The 22816-nt window shown below is 47.5% G+C and overlaps 1 protein-coding gene across 2 annotated transcripts; it reads left to right on the plus strand.

Annotated features, from left to right (window-relative positions):
• Positions 1-16944: 16944 nt before the first annotated feature.
• On the plus strand, positions 16945-22107 carry ITPRIPL1 (ITPRIP like 1). Of its 2 annotated transcripts, XM_054475817.2 has the most exons (3): positions 16945-17213; positions 17395-17497; positions 18290-22107. In XM_054475817.2, the coding sequence occupies exons 2-3, from the start codon at positions 17488-17490 to the stop codon at positions 19945-19947; spliced, it is 1668 nt and encodes a 555-aa protein (XP_054331792.1). In that variant the 5' UTR covers positions 16945-17213; positions 17395-17487; the 3' UTR covers positions 19948-22107. The 2 variants fall into 2 exon arrangements, with proteins under 2 accessions (XP_054331792.1, XP_054331793.1); XM_054475818.2 differs by lacking the exons at positions 16945-17213; positions 17395-17497 and adding an exon at positions 17819-17956.
• The last annotated feature ends 709 nt before the right edge of the window (positions 22108-22816 follow it).

Consider the following 22816-nt stretch of genomic DNA (forward strand, 5'->3'; position numbering starts at 1 on the left):
TTTTTTTTTGAGATGGGGGAATCTCACTGTGTTGCTCAGGCTGGAGTGCAGTGGCACGATCATGGCTCACTGCAGCCTCAGTCTCTTCAGGCTCAGGTGATCCTTCTTCTTCAGCCTCCCAAGTAGCTGGGACTACAGGCACACACCACACCCAGCTAATTTTTTGTATTTTTAGTAGAGACGGGGTTTTGGCATGTTGCCTAGGCTGCTCTCGAACTCCTGGGGTCAAGCGATCCACCCACCTCAGCCTCCCAAAGTGTTGGGATTACAGGCTGAGCCACCTTTCCTGGTCTGGGCAAAGAATTTGAACAGACGTTTCTCCAGAGAAAATATACACGTGGCCAATAAGCACATGAAGAAATGCTCAACAGCCATGCGTGGTGGTTCACACCCGTAACCCTAGCACTTTGGGAGGCTGAGGCGGGTGGATCACGAGGTCAGGAGTTTGAGACCAGCCTGGCCAACATGATGAAACCCTGTCCCTACTAAAAATACAAACATCAGCTGGGTGTGGTGGCATGAGCCTGTAGTCCTAGCCACTCGGGAGGCTGAGGCAGGAGAATCACTTGAACCCGGGAGGCGGAGGTTGCAGTGAGCCATTGCACTCCAGCCTGGGCAAAAAGAGTGAAACTCCATCTCAAACTAAATAAATAAATAAAAATAAAAATTAGCTGGGCATGGTGGCACATGCCTGTAATCTCGGCCACTCGGGAGGCTGAAGCAGGAGAGTCGCTTGAACCTGGGAGGCAGAGGTTGCGGTGAGCCAAGATTGTGCCATTACACTCCAGCCTGAGTGACAGTGCGATACTCCTTCTCAAAAAAAAAAAAAAGAAAAAGAAAGTTAAACATAGAGTTACCCTATGACCCAGCGATTCTGCTCCTAGGAATCTACCCAACGGAACTGAAAACATGTCTACGCAAACATTTGTACACAAATGTCCATAGCAGCACTACTCACAATACCCAAAATATTGCAACAACCCTAATGTTCATCAGCTGATGATGGATAAGCAGAATGTGCTATTTCTATACAATACAATATATTATTCAATCACAAAAAGCAGTGAAGTACTGCTGCGTGCCACAACATGAATGAATCTCAAAAACATATTAAGGCCAGGGACAGTGGCTCACGCCTGTAATCCCAGCACTTTGGGAGGCTGAGATGGGCAGATCACTTGAGGTCAGGAGTTCAAGACCAGCCTGGCCAACATAGTGAAATCTGTCTCTATTTTTTATTTTTTTATTTTTTGAGATGGAGTCTTGCTCTGTCGCCCAGGCTGGAGTGCAGTGGCATGATCTTGGCTCACTGCAACCTCCACCTCCTGGGTTCAAGCGATTCTCCTGCCTCAGTCTCCTCAGTAGCTGGGATTATAGGTGCACGCCACCACACCCAGCTAATTTTTGTATTTTTAGTAGAGACGGAGTTTCACCATGTTGGCCAGGCTGGTCTCGAACTCCCGACCTCAGGTGATCCACCCACCTTGGCCTTCCAAAGTGCTGGGATCACTGGCGTGAGCCACCAAGCCCACCCCCCGTCTCTATTAAAATACAAAAATTAGCCAGGTGTGGTGGTGTGCGCCTGTAGTCCCAACTACTTGGGAGGCTGAGGCAGGAGAATTACTTGAACCTGGGAGGTGAAGGTTGCAGTGAGCCGGGATCCTGCCACTGCACTCAAACCTGGGTGACAGAGTGAGACTCTGTCTCGAAAAATATATATACATATATTAAATTAAGTCCTGGTGCAGTTGCTCACACCTGTAATCCCAGCACTTTGGGAGGCTGAGGCTGGAGGATTGCTTGAGGCCAAGAGTTTGAGACCAACCTGGGCAACATAGAGAGATCCCCGTCTCTACAAAAAAAAAAAAAAATTAATTAGTTGGGCATAGTGGTGCACACCTGTAGCCCCAGCTACTCAGGAAGCTGAGGTGGAAGGATTGCAAGCCCCAGAGTTTGAGGCTGTGGTGAGCTATGATCTCGCCACTGCACTCCAGCCTGGGGCAAAGAGGGAGACCCTGTCTCAAAAAACAAAAACAAGTTTTTAGAAACCATATTAAATGAAAGAAGCCAGTCACAAAAGACCACATATTATGTGATTCCACATATATGAAATGTCCAAGGTAGGCAAGTCTATAGAAACAGAAAGTAGTGCTTGCCTAGGGTAGGAGGTTGAGGAGGAGAGAGAGGGAATAACTACAAATGGGAACAAGTTTTCTTATTGGGGTGATGAAGATGTTCTAAAATTACACGATGGGGATTGGTGGACAACTCTGAATATATGTTAAAAACCACTGAACAGTACATTTGTTTATTTATTTATTTAGAAACAGGGTCTCACTCTTGCCCAGGCTGGAGTACACTGGCACAATCCCAACTCACTACATCCTCAAACTCCTAGACTCAAGTGATCCTCCTGCTTCAGCCTCCCAAGTAGCTGAGACTACAGGCATACACCACCATGCCTGGCTAATTTTTTTTTTTTTTTGGTAGAAACAGGGTATTGCTATGTTGCCCTGGCTGGTCTCAAACTCCTGGCCTTAAGTGATCCTCCCGCCTTGGCCTCCCAAAGTGCTGGGATTACAGGCATGAGCCACTGTACCCAGCCCAAACAGTACATTTTAAATGAAAGAATTCTTAGGCCGGGCGCAGTGGCTCACACCTGTAATCCCAGCACTATGGGAGGCCAAGGTGGGTGGATCACGGGGTCAGGAGATCGAGACTATCCTGGCCAACATGGTGGAACCCCGTCTCTACTAAATATACAAAAAAATTAGCTGGGTGTGGTGGCACGTGCCTGTAATCCCAGCTACTCAGGAGGCTGAGGCAGGAGAATCGCTTGAACCCGGGAGTCAGAGGTTGCAGTAAGCTGAGATCGTGCCACTGCACTCCAGCCTGGCAAGAGTGAGATTACGTCTCAAAAAATAAATAAACGAAAGAATTTTATAGTTTATAGCTTTTATCTCTCTAAAGTTGTTTTTAGACAATTTTTTAAAACAGGGTCTGCCTGTGTTGCCTAGGCTGGAATGCAGTGACAGTCTCAGCTCACTGTAGCCTTGACCTCTTCTGGGCTCAAACCATCCTCCCACCTCAGCCTCCTGAGTAGCTGGGACTACAGGCATGCACCACCAGACCCAGCTAATTTTTGTATTTTTGGTAGAGATGGGATTTCGCTGTGTTACGCAGACTGGTCTTGAACTCCTGGCCTCAAGCAGTCTTCCCACCTCCGCCTCTCAAGAGTGCTGGATTACAGGTGTGAGCCACCATGCCCGGCCTGTTTTTAGACAATTTTTAATAGAGGATTATCCTCAGGAAGCTAAAGGACTGGGGGCACCCTGGCAGTTACAGACCCCAGGGATGGCATTAGTTACCAAGATGGGCTCAGAGCAAGGGCCTTTAGCTTCATTTCAGTCCATGTGCTGTCTCTCTCCAAAGATGACCTTCTGAATTCACTACTCCCCAGCCCCAGGCCTGCACAGGTTACCCAGACTTCTGCCTGTGTCCTGCATTTCTGTATCTAAAGACCTGTCACTTCATTTAATTACATCTCAGATATTTGTATGTGCTCTGTGAGCACTTTTAGGGACTCAAAGAAAGACAAGGCATAGATAAGACCCTTAAGTTAATGTCTCACAGGAGAAGTAAAACTACAAATATGGTGGTGCACACCTGTGAGGCAGAGGCAGAGGCAGGAGGATTGCTTGAGCCCAGGAGTTCCAGGCTATAGTGCAGTATGATCATGCCTGTGAGTAGCCACTGCGCTCCAGCCTGGGCAACGTAACAAGAACTACATCTCTGAAAAAGAAAAAAAGAAGAAAAAGAAAAAGAAAAAGCAGAATGCAGTCAGTGCCACAAGGGGGCACTGTGGGAAATCACTTCTGACTTAGGAGAGCCTGTGAGGCTTTATAGCTGTAATGCAAAGGGTGGCTAAGGATTTCCGTAGAGGCAGGAGGTGGGGGATTTCAAAGGGACAGAGAAAAAGAAGAAGCATGAAGGCGGGAAGACAGAGGTGTATCTTGGGTACTGTTAAGAGCTCCATTAAGCTGACTTCAGGGCAAATGTAAAGAATGAAACAATGTGATGAGAGAGAGAGAGAGTCTGTAATCTCTCCATTAAAAAAAAATGCCATTGTGAAGAGTTTTTCCTTTATTTAGGAAACAACAGGAAGCCATAGCATGTTTCTTGTCTGGGAAGTTTTATTTGTTTTTCACATCTTCATAGCATGTATTTAATTAGACAGAAGAACACTTAGATTAAGCAAAAATTTAGTGTATATGTGACAAGCATTTGTAAAGTTCCACTTTAGCATACATTAACTCATTGAATCCCCATCCAGCCCTGTGAAATATATTGATGTCCCCCATTTTACCAATGAAGAAATCAAGGCCCCAAGAAGGTATTTGACTTGTCTGGCCTCATCTGCTGCAAAGCCAGGCCTTCTGTTTTCACCCCCTATGCACAGGGGCGTCTTCACAGAGCTGAGCTTCAGGAAGGTGATTCTCACAGTGCTGGGTGTGGAGTCCTAATTAAGGAAAAGGAGTCAGGCTGGCAGGACCAAAGGAAAGCAAAAAGAGAAAGCAGATAAGCCATGAGTCTGCCACTGCACTCAGCCTATCTGGTGTGTTTCTAAACAGGCTTGTTCCCTTCCAGGTCTTCACTTTAGGAGGCAATGGTCTTTTTTAACCAAGAGGCAGTTTCATGAGGTGGTTAAAAGTATAGACTCTTCTGCTAGACCATCTGGGTTCAAATCCCAGCTTCACCCCTTACTACCTGTGTGATCTTAGGCCTGTTTTTAGCTACTCTGGGCCTAACAGGGATAGTTTTACCTATGCCACAGGGTTGTCTGGCACGTAGAACTATGCCAGGAAATAGCAAGTGTAAGGTTTTATCCAACAGCACTGTTTCATAAAAACATTTCTAAACACTCTGTGTTTGGAGGCAATTTTATGACTCACAAAGGAAAACTGCCTCATTCTTGGTCATATCTATCCTTTTTTATCCCAAATGATCTTACCCAATCTGATGGCCCTTCCACCCAGTAAACTTGGTTCTGAATGACTGCTGACTGTTTCCCAAACTCCAGGCCTCATGCAGAGATAACAGGTTGCCAGCACTGGGTATATTCAATAACATGACTAGGTTGGGTGGCTGTTCCCAGAATGCTGTCAGCTGGCCTCAAGTGATCTACCTGCCTTGGCTCCCAAAGTGCTGGGATTATAGGTGTGAGCCACCACGCCCAGCCACCACCAACTTTTTAATAAGCCAGTAAGGCTGGGCATAGTGGCTCATTCCTGTAATTTCAGAACTTTGGGAGGCTAAGGCAGGAGGATTGCTTGAGCCCAGAAATTTGAGACCAGCCTGGGCAACATAGTGAGACCCTGCCTCTAAAAAACAGTTTTAAAAAAATAAGCCAACAGACGTGGATACAGTGCCCTCCATGCACTGGTGACTGTGCCTATTGTGAAGAGGGTCACCAAGCATAAGCTCTTCTTGGAGGCAGACACAGGCAACTGAGGGCAGGTTTAGTGAAAGCCTCAAGTGCGAATTCCTGCCAGAGCCCAACACAGGATGGGCAATCTTTGAGCTGATGGTGTTATCCTCAGTTCTCCATGCATTGTGCCTGGCACCCCACAGTTGCCTCTCATAATAGACATCTGCACTCTTCAGACAGATGACAAGTTGCCTGCCCTTCCAACAGTGGCACAGTCTAGTGGCATTGCTTCTGGCCTTAGCCAGTGCTGCAGCATTGGGGCAATAAATATTTTGTTGCATTTCACCCTGATTATTAAATGAGTGGGATTCTTTTTGAGATGGGATCTGGCTCTGTTGTCCAGGCTGGAGTGCAGTGGTGCAATCATAGCTCACTGTAACCTCAAATTCCTGGGCTCCAGTGATCTTCCCACCTCAGCCTCCATAGCCTGTAGCTGAGACTACAGGCACATGCCACCATGCCAGGCTAATTTGTTGTTTTTGTTTGTTTGTTTGTAGAGATAGGGTCTTGCTTTGCTGCCCAGGCTGGTCTTGAACTCCTGGCTTCAAGCGATCCTCCCACCTTGGCCTCCCAAAGCACTGGGATTACAAGCCTGAGCCACCATGCCTGGCCTGAATGAGTATTTTTAAAAATGAAAATTGGTGATATTAGTGAAAAAGCAAAGGTTTTATAATTTACTATAGTTGGAAGTCAAAAAGCAGGCCAAAAGTAACAAACCTTTGCCACACTAGTTGGGGCTCATTGGACTTAAGCCAATCCCTAATGTATTCGGTTGGAGAGTAAAATGAGAGTATGAACAAATGATTTGGAAATGTCATTGAAGAAAATATCTAAAAGGCAAGATGTAATTAGATATTCTATATATATATATATATATATATTTTTTTTTTGTCTCAGGACAAAAGAAACTTAAGGGATCCCTTCTCCTTTATAGTGTTTAAGTTCTTTTTTTTTGACAGAGTCTGGCTCTGGCACCCAGGCTGGAGTGCAGTGGCACAATCTTGGCTCACTGCAATCTCTGCCTCCTGGGTTCAAGCAATTCTCCTGCCTCAGCCTCCCGAGTAGCTGGGATTATAGGCATGGGCCACCATGCCCAGCTGATTTTTGTATTTTTAGTAGAGACGAGGTTTCACCATGTTGGCCAGGCTGGTCTCAAACTCCTGACTTTCAAGTGATCCGCCTGCCTTGGCCTCCCAAAGTGCTGGGATTACAGGCGTGAGCCACCATGCCCGGCTATGTTTAAGTTCTTATTCAACTAATACATGTCACTTTTTGTACATGTTCAGGAGTGTGATGTAGTCAGAACTGCCTTAATTTCTTTGACCAACTCGAATGGTTATATAATTATTGGCATTGGTTGAGTTTATTATTTGCCAGGCATTTATCCTATTTTATTCTTCAGCACCGTCTGAGGTCAGTGTTGGGAAAGGCAATCTGCATGGTCCAGAGCATGCCTGCATGCTCTTGCTGGGTGTGCCAGGAATGCAAGGCCCTGGCCACACTTTCCTAGGCCTTTTCCCAGAGCTGTATGTGTAGCGGGCAACCTTGAGGGATAAGGTAATGTCTTCCATCAGGACAAAGAGAAGAATGGCCATGAAATAGGTAGTTTCCCTGAAATCAGAATTCCTTGTCTGCAATGCAAACCATTCCATGCATAGCATCCACCTGGGCCTCCCCATGTTGCCCCTGTGGGACTTGAGAGAGCAAGGAGAATTGACACAAACAGGATGCTAGTGCTGATTGTTGTGCCATGAGTCATAAATTATTCTGTCTCTGACCCAGGAGTCTTGTGTCTTCTGCCAGCATCCATGAAACAGCAACAGTAACTATCTTTTATGTAGGGTAAAATTCCAGACTTTTGACAGTTTGTATGGAGAGGATTTAATGTTGTCATAACTATGGGGCAGCAAGCCTTGCAGCCACAGCCAAAAGGCAACATGATTGTGGGTGCTGAGTCACTGGGTCCCTAAAACTGAGACAAATGGCATCAGCAATGAGGATATAAAGGTTCCAGTGGACCGAAAGCACTGGAACGTGCAAAATCTTTTTTATTGGAACAGAGCTGCTCTCCCCCTTTGTGCGAGTGATTCTTTGGACCCCTCCCCAACCTCAGCTATGTTAAGGAAAAAGCTGAGTATGCTGGGGAACTTCACGGAAGGGGCTTTGTTACAGGAACCCAAGTCACCATCCTCCCCGGTCCTGTGGCAGGAAGTGGTGCTAGGAGCAGCTGGAGTGGTTTTAGAGCAGCCTGAAATAAAAGACACTCAGTCCCTCAGGGCCAGAATCAGAGGAGGCTGTGGCCAGAAAAATCCCAGCTACTGGATGGGCCTGAGGACAAAGCCTAGGCAGGCAAACACAGCCAGAAACTAAAGGGCACCACAAACAGGAAATCTGATGCCGGCAACATAAAGGGGTCACCACCTCAGTAGAAGCAGGGACCAGAGCCCTTCAAGAGTGAATGGATGAACACACAGATCCTCCACCCCCTCCTCATCCACATGGAGGGATCTCCACTCCCTCTACAACTCAGGGCCCCAAATTCTACCTGGTTTCTGTGGAAGCAAGTCCTCATGCATCTAGTTTTAGTCCCTGGAGAGCTGGTCTCTTGGCCCCTGGATAAGGTGAAAACCTGGTAGGCACTAGAAGAGACTGCCCTTCCCTTGTTCCCCGCTATTTGTCCTTCCCATTCCCACTTAGTTCCTTTGTCTTTTCTCCATTCTACATGCTCTGTCTCAGTGTAGGACTAAAATATATATTGTTATTAGTTACAGGGTTATTGATTGAGTAAAGTTTTGGTTTCTAAACTTGCTCTTAAAATGCAGTTGCATTGAACATTTGATTTGCCTTTATTATTATTATTATTATTATTATTATTAAGACAAAGTCTCACTCTAACCCCGGCTGGAGTGCAGTGATGTGATCATAGCTCATTGCAACCTCCAACTTCAACTCCTGGGCTCAGGTGAGCCTCCTGCCTCAGCCTCCCAAGTGGCTAGGACCACAGGCACTCGCCACCATGTCCAGTTAATTTTTTTAATTTTTACTTTTGTAGAGATGTGGGGGAGCGGGGGTCTGGCTATGTTATCCAGGCTGGTCTCGAGCTCCTGGGCTCAAACTATCCTCTGGCCTCAGCTTCCCAAAGTGATGGGATTGCAGGTGCAAGCCACCCTTCTGACTTGTCTTCCTTCAGAAAACACTGAATTGCTTGGTACTGTCTGGGTCTCCAGTACTTTATCTATAAATAGGGATAATGTTGAAAAGACCAAATGAGTTAATACACATAAAACACCTACAATGGTGACTGCTGTTGTTGCCCTTCATTGAGGTGTGATCTGTGATGTAGTTTCCCCATCCTAGAACATCCCCAGCACATGTCATGTTGGGCAACATCCAACAGTTGGGCAACATCCCATGGGAAAGCCAAAGAGATAGGAAGCAATACCAATGCAGCAAAGAGATAGGGAAAGCAAGCAAACAGCAGAGTGCCTACCACCCAAGGACCTCATGAAACTCCTGGGGGCCCTCCCCAATTGCTTCTCTCTCTCATCTCCCTCTACCAGGGGCAACCGCTGTCTTAACTTTTATGTTAGTCATTCTCATGCTTTATGGTTTTGCTATCTATGTATGAAATCGGAACAATAGACCAGCCTAGCCAACATGGTGAAACTCCAGCTCTACCAAAAAAAACACAAAAATTAGCTGGGCATGGTGGCACGCGCCTGTAATCCCAGCTACTTGGGAGGCTGAGGCACAAGAATCGCTTGAACCCAGAGTCAGAGGTTGCAGTGAGCTGAGATGGCGCCACTACACTCCAGCCTGGGTGACAGAGTAAGACTGTGTCTCAAAAAAAGAAAAAAAGAAATCTGAACAATATATTGCTCAGTTTTGAAAAAGTTAGTAGCAAGCACAAACTCAGCAAAAAAAGGGCTATATGGCCCCATTATATGGAGGCCCAGGAGAGGAGATGACACAGAGTTCTGCACTGGAAGCTGGCCTCAGCATCCCTGAGAGCCTGTGGGGGTCACTCTGGCTGTGAGAAGGCGAAGCCACAAAGCAGTTCCCAGAGGCACAAAGGTCAAGGCAGTCTGGCATTGGCAGCATTGTGGTATAGACCAGGACAGTTTTTTGGGAAGGAGCACAAGGAAGATACTTGCTTCTGTTTGAGACTGAGTTTGGCTCTTGTCATCCAAACTGGAGTGCAGTGGTGTGATCTTGGCTCACTGAAACTTCCGCCTCCCAGGTTCAAATGATTCTCCTGCCTCAGCCTCCTGAGTAGCTGAAATTACAGGCACCCACCACCACGCCCAACTAATTTTTGTATTTTTAGTAGAGACAGGGTTTTGCCATGTTGGCCAGGCTGATCTTGAACTCCTGACCTCAGGTGATCCGCCCACCTCAGCCTCCCAAAGTGCTGGGGATTACAGGCGTGAGCCACCGTGCCCAGCTAGATATTTGTTTTTAAACCTGGCATGGCCCAAATTGTCTTTATTCTACTCTCACACGTGTTTGATACTTCGGCTGAGTATAAAATTCTGGACTGGATACTATTTTCCTTCAAAATTGTAAAGGCATTTCTCTTTTTTTTTTTTTTTTTTTTTTTTGAGATGTTGTTTTGCTCTTGTTGCCCAGGCTGGAGTGCATGGTATGATCTCGGCTCACTGCAACCTCTGCCTCCCGGGTTCAAGCAAGTATCCTGCCTCAGCCTCCCAAGTAGCTGGGATTACAAGCATGCATCCCCACACCCAGCTAATTTTGAATTTTTAGTAGAGACAGGATTTCACCATGTTGGCCAACCTGGTCTCAAACTCCTGGCCTCAGGTGATCCACTGCCTCGGCCTCCCAAAGTGCTGGGATTACAAGCATTTTGCTTTCATCTTATTCTAGTGCTGTATTTAAAAATCTGGGTTGGCAGGGCACTGTGGCTCACACCTGTAATCCCACCACTTTGGGAGGCCAAGGCCGGCGAATCACTTGAGCTCAGGAGTTCAAGACCAGCCTGGCCAAGATGGTGAAATCCTATTTCTACTAAAAATACAAAAATTAGCTCAGCGTGGTGGTACGTGCCTGTAATCCCAGCAGGTTGCAGTGAGCCAAGATCATGCCACTGCACTCCAGCCTAGGCTGGACCTGTTTGAGACCCTGTCTCAAACAAACAAAAAAAAGAGAGAGAGAGAGAGAGAAAGAAATCTGACACCATTTGTCCTGATCCTGTGTATGTGATCTGCATTTTTTTGTCTCCAGAGACTTGTGGAATCCTGTTTGACCTGAGTGCTCTAACATTTCATAATGAAGTGACTAAGTGTGAGTTTACTCTCATCCATGGGCTGGGCACTTAGTTTCAATCTGGAAATGTCTTTCCTTTATAGGATGCTTGCTTTATTATTTCTTTGACAAGATTTCTTCCTCTCCATTTCCCATGTTCCTTCTGGGGCCACTAATCATGGAATGTTAGACCTACTGGGTTGGTCCTTGGCAATTTTCTTGACTCTTTCCAGCTCTTTACATTTCTACTCTAATTTTGGGAGACTTCCTCAATTTTAGCTTTCAGTTTCTGTATGGAGTTTTTCATATTTATTATCAAGTTTTTAATTTCCAAGAACTGTTTCCGGACTCTCATTGTATTGGGTCCAAATACATCTTTCATAGTTATAAAACATTCAAATAAATATTTGTTGGGACTGAGCATGGTGGCCCACACCTGTAATCCTAGCACTTTGAGAGGCTGAGGCAGGAGGATTGCTTGAGCCTAGGAGTTTGAGACCAGCCTGGGCAATATGGCAAAACCCTGTCGCTACCAAAAATACAAAAATTAGCTGCATGGTGGAAAGCATCTTTAATCACAGCTACCTGGGAGGCTGAGGTGGGAGGATGGCTTGAGCCCAGGAAGTGGCAGTTACAGTGAGCTGAGGTCACACCACTGTACTCCAGCATAGGTGACAGACTCAGACCCTTTTTCAAATAAATAAATAAATATTTGTTGAATGGAATGAACAAGTGACTGGGACAGATGGTAGACAGAATCTACTTACATCTTTCAAATCCCTATTTAATCAAGAGCACCTATGTTTTATTCTCCCAACAGTACAAGTGCTACATTGAGAAGAGAAAAACTATAAAGAAATATACGGTAAGCAAATAATACACATAGATATGCTATTCAGATTTTTTTTTCCTTTTTGTGGAGAACGGGGTCTTGCTGTGTTGCCCAGGCAGGTCTCAAACTCCTGAGTTCAAGCTATTTTCCCACCTCTGCCTCCTTAAGTGTTGGGATTACAGTGTGAGCCACCGTGCCCAGTGCTATTCTTTTTTTTTTTTTTTTTTTTTTCCTGAGACAAAGTCTTGCTCTTTTGCCCAGACTGGAGTGTAGTGGCACAATCTCAGCTCACTGCAACCTCCGCCTCCTGGGTTCAAGTGATTCTTCTGCCTCAGCCTCCTCAGTAGCTGGGATTACAGGCACCCACCACTACACCCAGCTTATTTTTGTATTTTTAGTAGAGATGGGGTTTCACCATGTTGGCCAGGCTGGTCTTGAACTCCTGAGCTCAGGCAGTCCGCCCACCTCGGCCTCCCTTAGTGCTGGGATTACAAGCATGAGCCACCGCACCCGGCCCAGATTTATTAAGCAATAGTGGTGCATTTCATGCACAGGTAGCAGCTAGTCTACTAATAATTCTCCTCCACAAATCATTGGGAAAAAGGCGGCAATTTTCTACTTTTCCTTTATGTTCAGAAGCATCGGCAATATACAACTCAATGTCCACACAGGTCTTTGTTACACAGCATGAGTCACAAAATGTTTGCCACCAGAGCAGGATAAGTTTTTGAGCTTGTAATAGCAAGAAACTGGTTTGAAGAAAATCTTGCAGTTATAAAATAAAGTGATTTTTTTGAAATGTGTTGTTGAGAGAAGTGATTTGTCATGTAGTTATTTATTGTATCAGTTATTTTGCCTGGTTACCCTGATCTCCCACCTCTAACCTCAAAACTAAACATTTTATTTGAGATCTGTTTATTTGCTTATCTGATTCTTGGCCATATATCTAATTTCTACATCCTCTTGGTCAGAATTTCGTGTGCATCTTAAGCTTGCTTCCCGTAAGTTATCCCCAACTGCCAAACATCTTATACAAAAAGAAGGTACAGTCTCTATCCCACCGCAAACGCTCTCCTATTTCTCATAGCTGGATCATCCTGTCACTCACTCATTTCATAACACTTAGCACTTGCACACCAGGAATTAAGCTAGGTCTAATTTTGGTCTTTGCCCTTAAGGATCCCAGTGTGATGCTGTAAGGACCCAGTGAACACTGTTGAGCCCAAGAGCGAGGTGACTAATCCGTGAGCCAGGTGCTCTAAATATACAGTAAAGGGCCATTTAATTTTCGCACCAACCTTAAAAGAGAAGGACTTTTATCATCATGTTTGCCAGATGAGGAAGCTGAGGCTCAGGGAGGTTCGGAACCTTGCCGGACCGAGTTGGCAGGAGGCGAGACGAGGTTCTAAGCCCGGCTCCCAGAGCTCTTTCTCCCACATCAAGCTGCGTCCACGCGGTTAGGTAGCATCGCTTGGGCCTTGGGGATGTGCAGCGGCAAAGGAGAGCTTTTTCCCGTCCGCTCTGGGAAGAGCGCCCAGGTGAAAGGGGTTGTGGGTCCCGGCACGCGGCACTACGCTCCCCGTCCCCCGCCTCGTCTTCTGCTCGGCCCGTGGGGCTTCCGCCGCCCTGGGCTTGCAGCTGGGACTCATTTCCAGATCGGTCGAAGGCAGGTCTTCCTTCTAGGGACCGGTAGCTCAGAGGAAGGATCGACGGCAACCGCTGCCCCTCCGAAACTGCGTCTCCTTTTTCATTCTGAAATGAAATTTGTAGTTCGTTAAAACGGGGCTCGCCAGCACGATTTACAAACAAGACGAGCGCTTGCTGCAATCACATGAGGAGAAAAGGAAAGGACTAATTCATAGTGCGGTCACTAGAGCTTCGATGTGCCCAGGCGAGCGCCCGCCGAGCGCCAGCAGGAACAGCGCACTGCGGACGCTGCAGGGAGTGTGGCCCCCCCAGCAGGCGCGTGCACAGGCTCGCACTCTGGAGGGCCGCGCATCTCAGCCGTGCGCCCGATCCTTGCCACCCCAAACTCCGGCACCTAACAACGCGTCCCGGGGGTGGACCCGCGGCTGCTCTTGGAGGCGGCGGAAAAGGCGCGTCCGCGGCTTGGGGGACAGAGGCGGGGTCGGGGTCAAAGGGAGGCGGCTCCTGGGGCCTAGAAAGCTGGCGAGGAGAAGGAACCTCCCCCCACCTCCACTCCCAGCTCTGCGAACCGTGAAGACACTGCCCCGGCGCAAAGCGTCTCTAGCCGTCCTAGGCGCACCTGTTTCTGTAGAAAACGTGTTTTGTGCTCACGAGGCACAGGAGGGAGGGCTTTGCGCACACAGCCCATTCATACGGTGGACACTGCATGTTTATTTGTGTGAAAAGAATACCTCCTTATTGCTAGACACCTGCAATCAATCCCTCCACCCTCAGAAGATCACTGTAAACATTTAGGGATCCACCCTTTGAAACTTTTCCGAGGCATGTGATGCACAGACACATAATGGGAGTAAGCCATAGCATGTTCTTTTTTTTTTTTTTTTTAATCCTTTTTTTGAGTTTTATTCTGTTGCCCAGGCTGGAGTGCAGTGGTGCGATCTCAGCTCACTGCAACCTCCACCTCCCGGATTCAAGCGATTCTCCTGCCTCAGCCTCCTGAGTAGCTGGGATCACAGGCATGCACCACCACGCCCAGCTAATTTTTTTTTTTTTTTTTTTGTATTGTTAGTAGAGACGGGGTTTCACCATGTTGGCCAGGCTGGTCTCGAACTCCTGACCTCAGATGATCTGCCTGCCTCGGCCTCCCAGAGTGCTGGGATTACAGGCGTGAGCCATCGCGCCCATCCAGCAACCACTTTTAAAACAAATCCTTAACCATGAACATACATTTTTAAGCACATGGTTTTACAGATGCTGGTGAAAATGGGGAGAAAAGGGAATTCTGATATGCTGTTGGGTAAACTAGCACAGCTGCTATGGAGAATAACATGGTGGTTCCTCAGAAAACTACAAGTAGAACTACTCACATGATCTAGCAATCCCATTACTTAAAATCTATCCAAAGGAAAGGAAATCATTATATCAAAGAGACATCTGCACCCTCATGTTTATAGCTGCACTATTCAGAATAGCCAATATGGAATTGACCTATGTGTCCAACAACAGATGAATGAATAAGGAAAATGTGGTATATGTATACAATGGAATGCTATTCGGCCATTAAAAAAAAAAACAAAAAACAATGAAATCCTGTCATTTGCAGCAACTTGGATGGAATTGGAGGATATTAAGTGAAATAAGCCAGGCACAGAAAGATAAACACCACATGTTCTCAGTCACATGTGGAACCTAGAAAAAGTTGATCTAATAGAAGTAAAAGGTAGAACAGAGGATGCTAGAGGCTGGGAAGGGGAGGGGAAGGTGGCGATAGGGAGGGATTTGTTAAAGGATTCAAGATTATAGCCAGATGGGAGGACTAAGTACCAGGGTTTCACACCACTGGAGGGTGACTACAGTTAACAATAATAGACCAGGCGTGGTGGCTCATGCCTGTAATCCCAGCACTTTGGGAGGCCAAGGTGGGCAGATTGCTTGAGCTCAGGAGCTCGAAAACATGGTGAAACCCCCACTCTACTAAAATACAAAAAATTTGCCGGGCTTGGTGGTGTGTGCCTGTAATCCCAGCTATTTGGGAGGCTGAGGCAGGAGAATTGCTTGACCCAGGAGGTGGAGGTTGCAGTGAGCTGAGATGGCTCCATTGCACTCCAGCCTGGGTGACAGAGCAAGACTCCATCACACACACACACAAAATAATAATAGTAATAATATATAGTTTCAAATAGCTAGAGGGAGGATTGAACCTTCCCAACACAAAGAAATGATAAATGTTTGAGATGATGGATATGCTAATTACCCTAATGTGAAATTATACATCGTATGTATGAAACATGACTGTGCACCCTATGAATATGTACAATTATTATTTGTTAATTAAAATAATACAACTTTAAAACACATGGTCTTAAACATTATTGTTTTTGCACACTCTGAAGCATATATTTTGCATCCTGACATCATGTCATAAGTGAAAAGATAACAGAGACTTTCATTATTACTGCTCCAAACGCATGAATGCTCAATAACCTGTGATCTATTTTTCATAATTCACGTTTATAAAAAGTAACTTTGGAACTTCAGTCATTGTCAGCTAGCAGACAGTTTTTCCTGCTCCACAATTAAATAAGTCAGTATTTTTGGAAGTATTGTACAAGTTGTTTGGGAGCTCCCTACACATTGCCACTGGATAAGAAGACCTGAAACCCAGCCGTGTGTGATGGCTCACACGTATAATCCCAGCACTTTGGGAGGCCAAGGTGGGCGGATCACCTGAGGTCAGGAGTTCGAGACCAGCATGGCTAACATGGTGAAACCCCGTCTCTACTAAAAATACAAAAATTAGATGGCCATGGTGGCGTACACCTGTGGTCCCAGCTACTCAGTAGGCTGAGGCAGGAGAATCACTGGAACCTGGGGTGGGGAGGCTGCAGTGAGCCGAGATGGCGCCACTGCACTCCAGCCTGGGTGACAGAGCGAAACTCTTTCTCAAAAACAAACAAACAAATAAAAACCCTGAAACTTGTCTTTCAGCAGAGGGATTTTAGTGAGTTAGTATCAAGGGGTCATCACTTCCTTTTCTCCTTGGATAGCTGACACAAGACAAGAAGACTAAGGGCTCTTTCTGATATCTGAAGATCCCTTTCAGGAAACCCATTCTGTTGGTGTTTCTTAAGGTGTGATAAAGCTTGTCCAGCCTCCACACTGTATAAAGTTCTCCTTTATATACCCATGTATCAGCAGAGCTGCCCTGTAGGTAGGATTCTTACTCCCACGTGGCCAGTGAGTAGCAAGCAAGGCCCCAAGTAAGGTCTTTGGGTGCTGTCTGTTCTTACACGAGAGTCACTTAGATATAAGAAAGGGGTTGGGGAAAGACGCCTGAGTCTGGGCGTGGGCTGGGAGGGAAGCACATTTAGGGTGCTGAAACCACATCTTATTTCCTGTGCCATTTTGCTCAGTGCCAGCCCGAAGTGAGAATGGCTTTTCTCGGTCAATTCCTAGTTTTGCCACTATCATCCTTACACCCGAATCCTAGTAAGTCTGTTCTCCACTGAACTGAGCTGAGTGCAGCTGACAGCAGGCACAGCGGTGCCCCATTTGCCACCCCAGGGAGGCCAAGCAGCGGCGAGTGTGTGGCCACGGCCCCTCCACTCTCCCAGCAAACCCACGGAGGCCTCGGTGCAGACAGAGACCCGGTGTGCGGAGCCCGCTGCCCCTGCACGCTGGGCCACGGGGGTTTGGGCGGGGAGGAGCTTGTACTGGGTGGGCGGGGAGGAGCCCGGACGGCGGGAGCGGCTGCGGCGCGCGCCCGCCCTCGGAGCCGCGTGCTGGGGGTCGTAGGGGCCCACCGCGCTCAGCCAGACGTTCAGATGCTCGGACAAACATGGTCTATAACTCAGGAAAGGGGAGCAGGGCCACTCCCGCGGGCGGCCCCAGCGATGAACCGGACGCCCCCACCCTGCCGGGAAAAAGGCAGTGGCGGTCAGGCCGCGCTGTCTCTTTAAGACCGTGTTCCTACTAACACTGACGGTGAGTAACCCGGCCCTGGGTCCCGGGAGACATCCCGAGGTGGAATGGGCCCTTGGCCTCCTACGGATAGGCGGGTGAGAGTACAAATCTCTGGGCGTGGAATTTGGGGAAGTTATGAATGGGGGGAGGGGCGGGTTCCGATTTGAGCCAAAGCCCCCGGGTACCTTGTACATTTTAACAGGGCTCCTGGAGAGGGCGGGGAGACGAAGCAAGGCCAAGTTCCAAAAGGAGGAGAGTCCCAGCTGGCTTCAACGTCCACAAGGCATAGTCCTTCATGAATGTTGGTAAGCGCGGTAGCTTGTGAATTACGGTGAATGGCAGAAGCTCGGGCTTCACGGGTGGGTGGGGAGGCAGTGGAACTGACCACTGCCGGCTGTCAGGTAGGCCTTGGGCACCCGGTTCTGCAGACAGTTTTCTGAACTAAGAAGTGAAGCTAGCCTGCCCACACACGGGGTATCCACTAGCCCCTCAGGAGCAGAGAGGGCACCGTAGCAAGCAGCTGGTGGCACTGTGCCTCCCTTGCGCTCCCTGGGCAGAGAGGGAGAGGCTGAGTGATGAGGCTCACTTCATTCTGGGTGAGCAGAATGAAGACTGTGAAGTCACAGAGGAAGTGGAATGCTACAACTGGCTGCCGGGGCAGAGGAAAGGTGTCACCCAGGCAGGCTCAGGGCTTTCTGGCTATGAAAAGGAGCCTCTGGGATCACCAGGGCATATCTGGTGCCCATGGTTGACTGATGAGTTGGGTGAGGCCACCCTACCACAAGGGTCCCCCTCCCCATCCTACACAGGAATGAAAACAGTCCCATGTCCACTTTCTGGAAGCCTAAATACCACCCACACCATGTGGAAGGAAAGCAGGAGAGAGACTGAGTGGCACATCCTGTCGCCCTCTTTTCTCTCAAACCTCCTCCCAGGCCAACCAGCCTTGCTGTGTCCAAGCCAAGCTCTGTGGGCTTTCTGTTCCTCCTGAGTAGCTGATTTTCAGAATTTGGGGTACCAGGGCTTTGGGGAATGTGAGCTAGAGAGCAGATGAATCTAAAAGATGACCACTGACTCCTACTCTCCTACTTCTCCAGATGCAGAGGCCTCCATGGCTGTGATAAGCCTGCTGTTCTTGGCAGTGATGTATGTTGTTCACCACCCTCTGATGGTCAGTGATCGGATGGACCTGGACACATTAGCCAGGAGTCGGCAGCTGGAGAAGCGAATGAGCGAGGAAATGCGCCTGCTAGAGATGGAGTTTGAAGAGAGGAAGCGAGCGGCTGAGCAGAGGCAGAAGGCAGAGAACTTCTGGACAGGAGACACATCCAGCGACCAGTTAGTGCTGGGGAAGAAAGACATGGGGTGGCCGTTCCAGGCCAATGGCCAGGAGGGGCCTCTGGGCTGGATGCTGGGAAACCTGTGGAACACTGGCCTTTTTTGTCTTTTTCTCGTCTTTGAGCTCCTGCGACAGAACATGCAGCATGAGCCGGCCTTTGATTCCAGCAGTGAGGAAGAGGAGGAGGAAGTCCGTGTTATCCCTGTCACCTCTTACAACTGGCTTACTGACTTCCCCTCCCAGGAGGCCCTGGACTCCTTTTACAAACACTATGTCCAAAATGCCATCCGTGACCTGCCTTGCACCTGTGAGTTTGTGGAGAGTTTTGTGGATGATCTCATTGAGGCCTGTCGGGTGCTCAGCCGCCAAGAGGCTCGCCCACAATTGGAAGACTGCCTGGGCATCGGGGCTGCCTTTGAGAAATGGGGAACCCTCCATGAGACCCAGAAATTTGATATCCTGGTGCCCATTGTCCCCCCACAGGGCACCATGTTTGTCCTGGAGATGAGGGACCCGGCCCTGGGCCACCGCTGTGGCTGTGTGCTGGTGGAGTCAGAATGTGTGTGCAAGCGTGAGAAACTCCTAGGGGACGTGCTGTGCCTGGTGCACCACCACAGGGACCCCTCGGCAGTCTTAGGGAAGTGTAGCAGCTCCATCAAGGCAGCTCTCTGCACTGGCTTCCACCTAGATGTGTGCAAGACTGTGCAGTGGTTCCGGAACATGATGGGCAATGCCTGGGCCCTTGTGGCCCACAAGTATGACTTTAAACTCAGTCTCCCACCATCTACCACCTCCTGCAAGCTCAGGCTGGACTATCGCTCAGGCCGCTTTCTCTCAATCCACTTGGTCCTGGGGGTGCAACGAGAAGACACCTTGGTCTACCTGGTGAGTCAGGCTCCTGACCAGGAGCAGCTCACCAGTGTGGACTGGCCTGAGTCCTTTGTGGCCTGTGAGCACTTGTTCCTGAAGCTGGTGGGGCGCTTTGCCCCCGAGAACACCTGTCACCTCAAGTGCCTCCAGATCATTTTAAGTCTCTGGCAGCATCAGAGCTTACCCCACGGAGCATCCCGCCCCATCCTGACTTCTTACCACTTTAAAACTGCTCTCATGCACCTCTTGCTACGGCTGCCCCTCACAGACTGGGCCCACAACATGCTCTCTCAGCGGCTCCAGGACATTCTCTGGTTCTTGGGCCGTGGCCTCCAGCAAAGGTCCCTCCATCATTTTCTCATTGGTAACACTTTTCTGCCCCTGACCATCCCGATCCCTAAGACATTTAGGAATGCTGAGCCTGTCAATCTCTTCCAACACCTGGTGCTCAACCCCAAGGCACATTCACAGGCAGTGGAAGAGTTCCAAAACCTTCTGACCCAGGTGAAGACTCTGCCTCGTGCCCCACTGGCTGCAGCACCTTGATGTAAAGACCATTTAAAAAAAACAGAGGAAGATATTTCTAATTCCTTGGGCTACAGAAGTGTTTATTTTTCAGATATATCAGTGGTATATGTGACCTTCACCTTGCCAGTGGGGGTTATGATGAGACACCTTAAGGAGTGTGTGAGGTGGTCATGAGGATGGGCCTAATGACCCTGCAGGGCCTAGTCAAGGATGGGTCATCTGAGGTTTTCTTCTGCTAACTTTCATCATGACCCAAAGAAGGTCCAGGGAAACGGATGTTATGGGAGGATCTTGCTGCTAAGGAGGTGAGATCCAGAGGGGTTACTGTGAAGTTATGTGTTTGTATCAACACTGGAAGTGAGAGAACCAGAGAATACCTTCATTCCAGCTTATTCCTTTTTGTGATTGACTTCCAGTATGTTCCTTGTGAATTGGTTTCCTTGTTGAACTGTTAGCTTAATTCTCATCCAAGCTGGTGGCACTCCATTTTATCCCAAATACTGTGATGGGCAACTTCTCATATTTTAGGATTAATTTTTCAAACCTTCACTATTTTGAAAATATAACCAAGGCCGGGCGCGGTGGCTCATGCCTGTTAATCCCAGCACTTTGGGAGGTTGAGGTGGGTGTATCGCCTGAGTTCAGGAGTTCAAGACTACCCCAGGCAACATGGTGAAACCCCGTCTCTGCTAAAATACAAAAAATTAGCTGGGCATGGTGGCGCACACCTGTAGTCCCAGCTACTTGGGAGGCCGAGGCATGAGAATCACTTAAGCCCCAGTGGTGGAGGCTGCAGTGAGCCAAGATCGCACCAGTACACTTCAGCTTGGGCTACAGAGTGAGAATATGTCTCAAAAAATATATATATATATATATAGATAGATAGATAGATAGATAACCAAGATGTTTACATTCTATTTTCTTAATTTAGCCCTATTTTCATATGACAATAGAGTTGTTTTTATGCATCTGAAAAAACTACCTAATTTATTTGCATTGATTCACAAATATTAAGTCAATAGTAACCTGTCTCATAATTGAGGTAATGTATTTACTATAATAATGAAATGGCTAACATCTGATGACCTTTTTAGTGCCTGGAGGCAACATTATAAAGGCTTTTACAAGGACAATCTTTTTGGGGGCTCTTGTGGGGAGCCACTTGTTAAGTGTAAAGAAGGTTTAGCTGCCATGTTTAGCTGTGCTTTTTCTGTCTGGTCATGCCTCCTTTGTATTTTTTTTTTTTTTTCCAAAAATGACAAAGGGATTACTTGAACTGTGTTTGTGGTTTTGAAAGAGGGGTCATCACAATCCAGGCTCATTGCCAGGTTTGTATAGGAAAGGATTGGGAAGCAGTCCAACTCTAAAATTGTGATTCTAGGGATATAATTGGTGTATTTTTCCCTTTTTTCAAAACCATGGGATGCTAAGGAGGAGTGTTAAGAAATGCAACTATAGTTATGGGTGTGGTTGTTTTGGAAACGCCAATGCTGTTCTATCTGCACTGCCAAGAAGATCTGCTGGGGAGGGTAACCTTTCCCCACTGAACTTGACCTCAGCAGGGATCAGATGCTGGCCATTATGGGCTTCAGTCATAGAATACACACCTTCTCCTCCAGCAAAAATAAATTAAAAATGTCCCAAAGCCTGGTGCAGTGGCTCACACCTGTAATCCCAGCACTCTGGGAGGCTGAGGTGGGCAGATCACTTGAGCCCAGGAGTTCAAGACCAGCCTGGGCAACATGTTGCAATCCCGTCTCTACAAAAAATTAGCTGGGCATGGTGGCGTACACCTGTGGTCCCTGCTACTCTGGAGGTTGAGGCGGAAAGACTGCTTGAGCCCAGGAGTTCAAGGCTGTAGTGAGCTATGATAGTGTCACTGTGCTCCAGCGACCCTGGGCAAAAAAGTGAGACCATGTCTCACTCAAAAAAAAAAAAAAAAAAAAGTTTCCCAGAAGCTGATGCCAGTCAATAGTTGGGGCTCCCAGTGCACAATAGCTACTGTGTTCCTATGTTGCCTGCATCTGTCAGGTACTGCTTTCAATGCAAGATGCAATCATGGTTGGTTCCCTGCTGGTGGGATTTTGGTGTTTTAGCAACATCCATATACTTTTTGTTTAGAAAATTATTTGCTGATGTTTTAAGTTAAAGTCAATAAAGGAGGCTATTTTCTGTATACATTGAAATCTATGCAGTAACACACTCAGCAGATCAGCATTCTCACATGCCTGTTCCCAAGAAGTTCATGTTACCCTGATAGCTCCATTCGGTACATCCTGGTATTTCTCAATGTACTTGGAACTAGTCTGCCTTGTGGTTTCCCAGTGGCATGGCCAGTAGCCAGAAAAGAATAAGCAACATCTAGGTGATTAATTTTCATGGTGCCCAAACCAAAATATCAGCCAAATTAGAAGATCTTAGTGGTTGCAAACAACGTGCATAAACTCTAAAAGTCTTCTCAGGTAGAAAGAAGGTGGTATGATTTCTAGGAGTTCATGGTTGTTTCTAGTCTAATAGATAAAAAAGAAAATAAAGGCCGGGCATGGTGGCTCATGCCTGTAATCCCAGCACTTTGGGAGGCCGAGGTGGGCGGATCACTTGAGGTCAAGAGTTTGAAATCACCTGGCCAACATGGCGGAACTGCGTCTCTACTAAAAATTTAAAGAAACTAGCTGGGTGTGGTGGCGCACGCCTGTAATCCCAGCTACTCAGGAGGCTAAGGCAGGAGAATCACTTGAACCCGGGAGGCATAGGTTGCAGTGAGCCGAGATCGCGCCACTGCACTCCAGCCTGGGTGACAGAGCTAGACTGTTGAAAAAAAAAAAAAAAAAAAAAAGAAAAAAAGAAAAAGAAAACATAAAGTTATGAGAGTGGGCAGATGATTACA

This window comes from Pongo pygmaeus, chromosome 12, assembly GCF_028885625.2.
Source record: "Pongo pygmaeus isolate AG05252 chromosome 12, NHGRI_mPonPyg2-v2.0_pri, whole genome shotgun sequence".
NCBI lineage: Eukaryota > Metazoa > Chordata > Mammalia > Primates > Hominidae > Pongo > Pongo pygmaeus.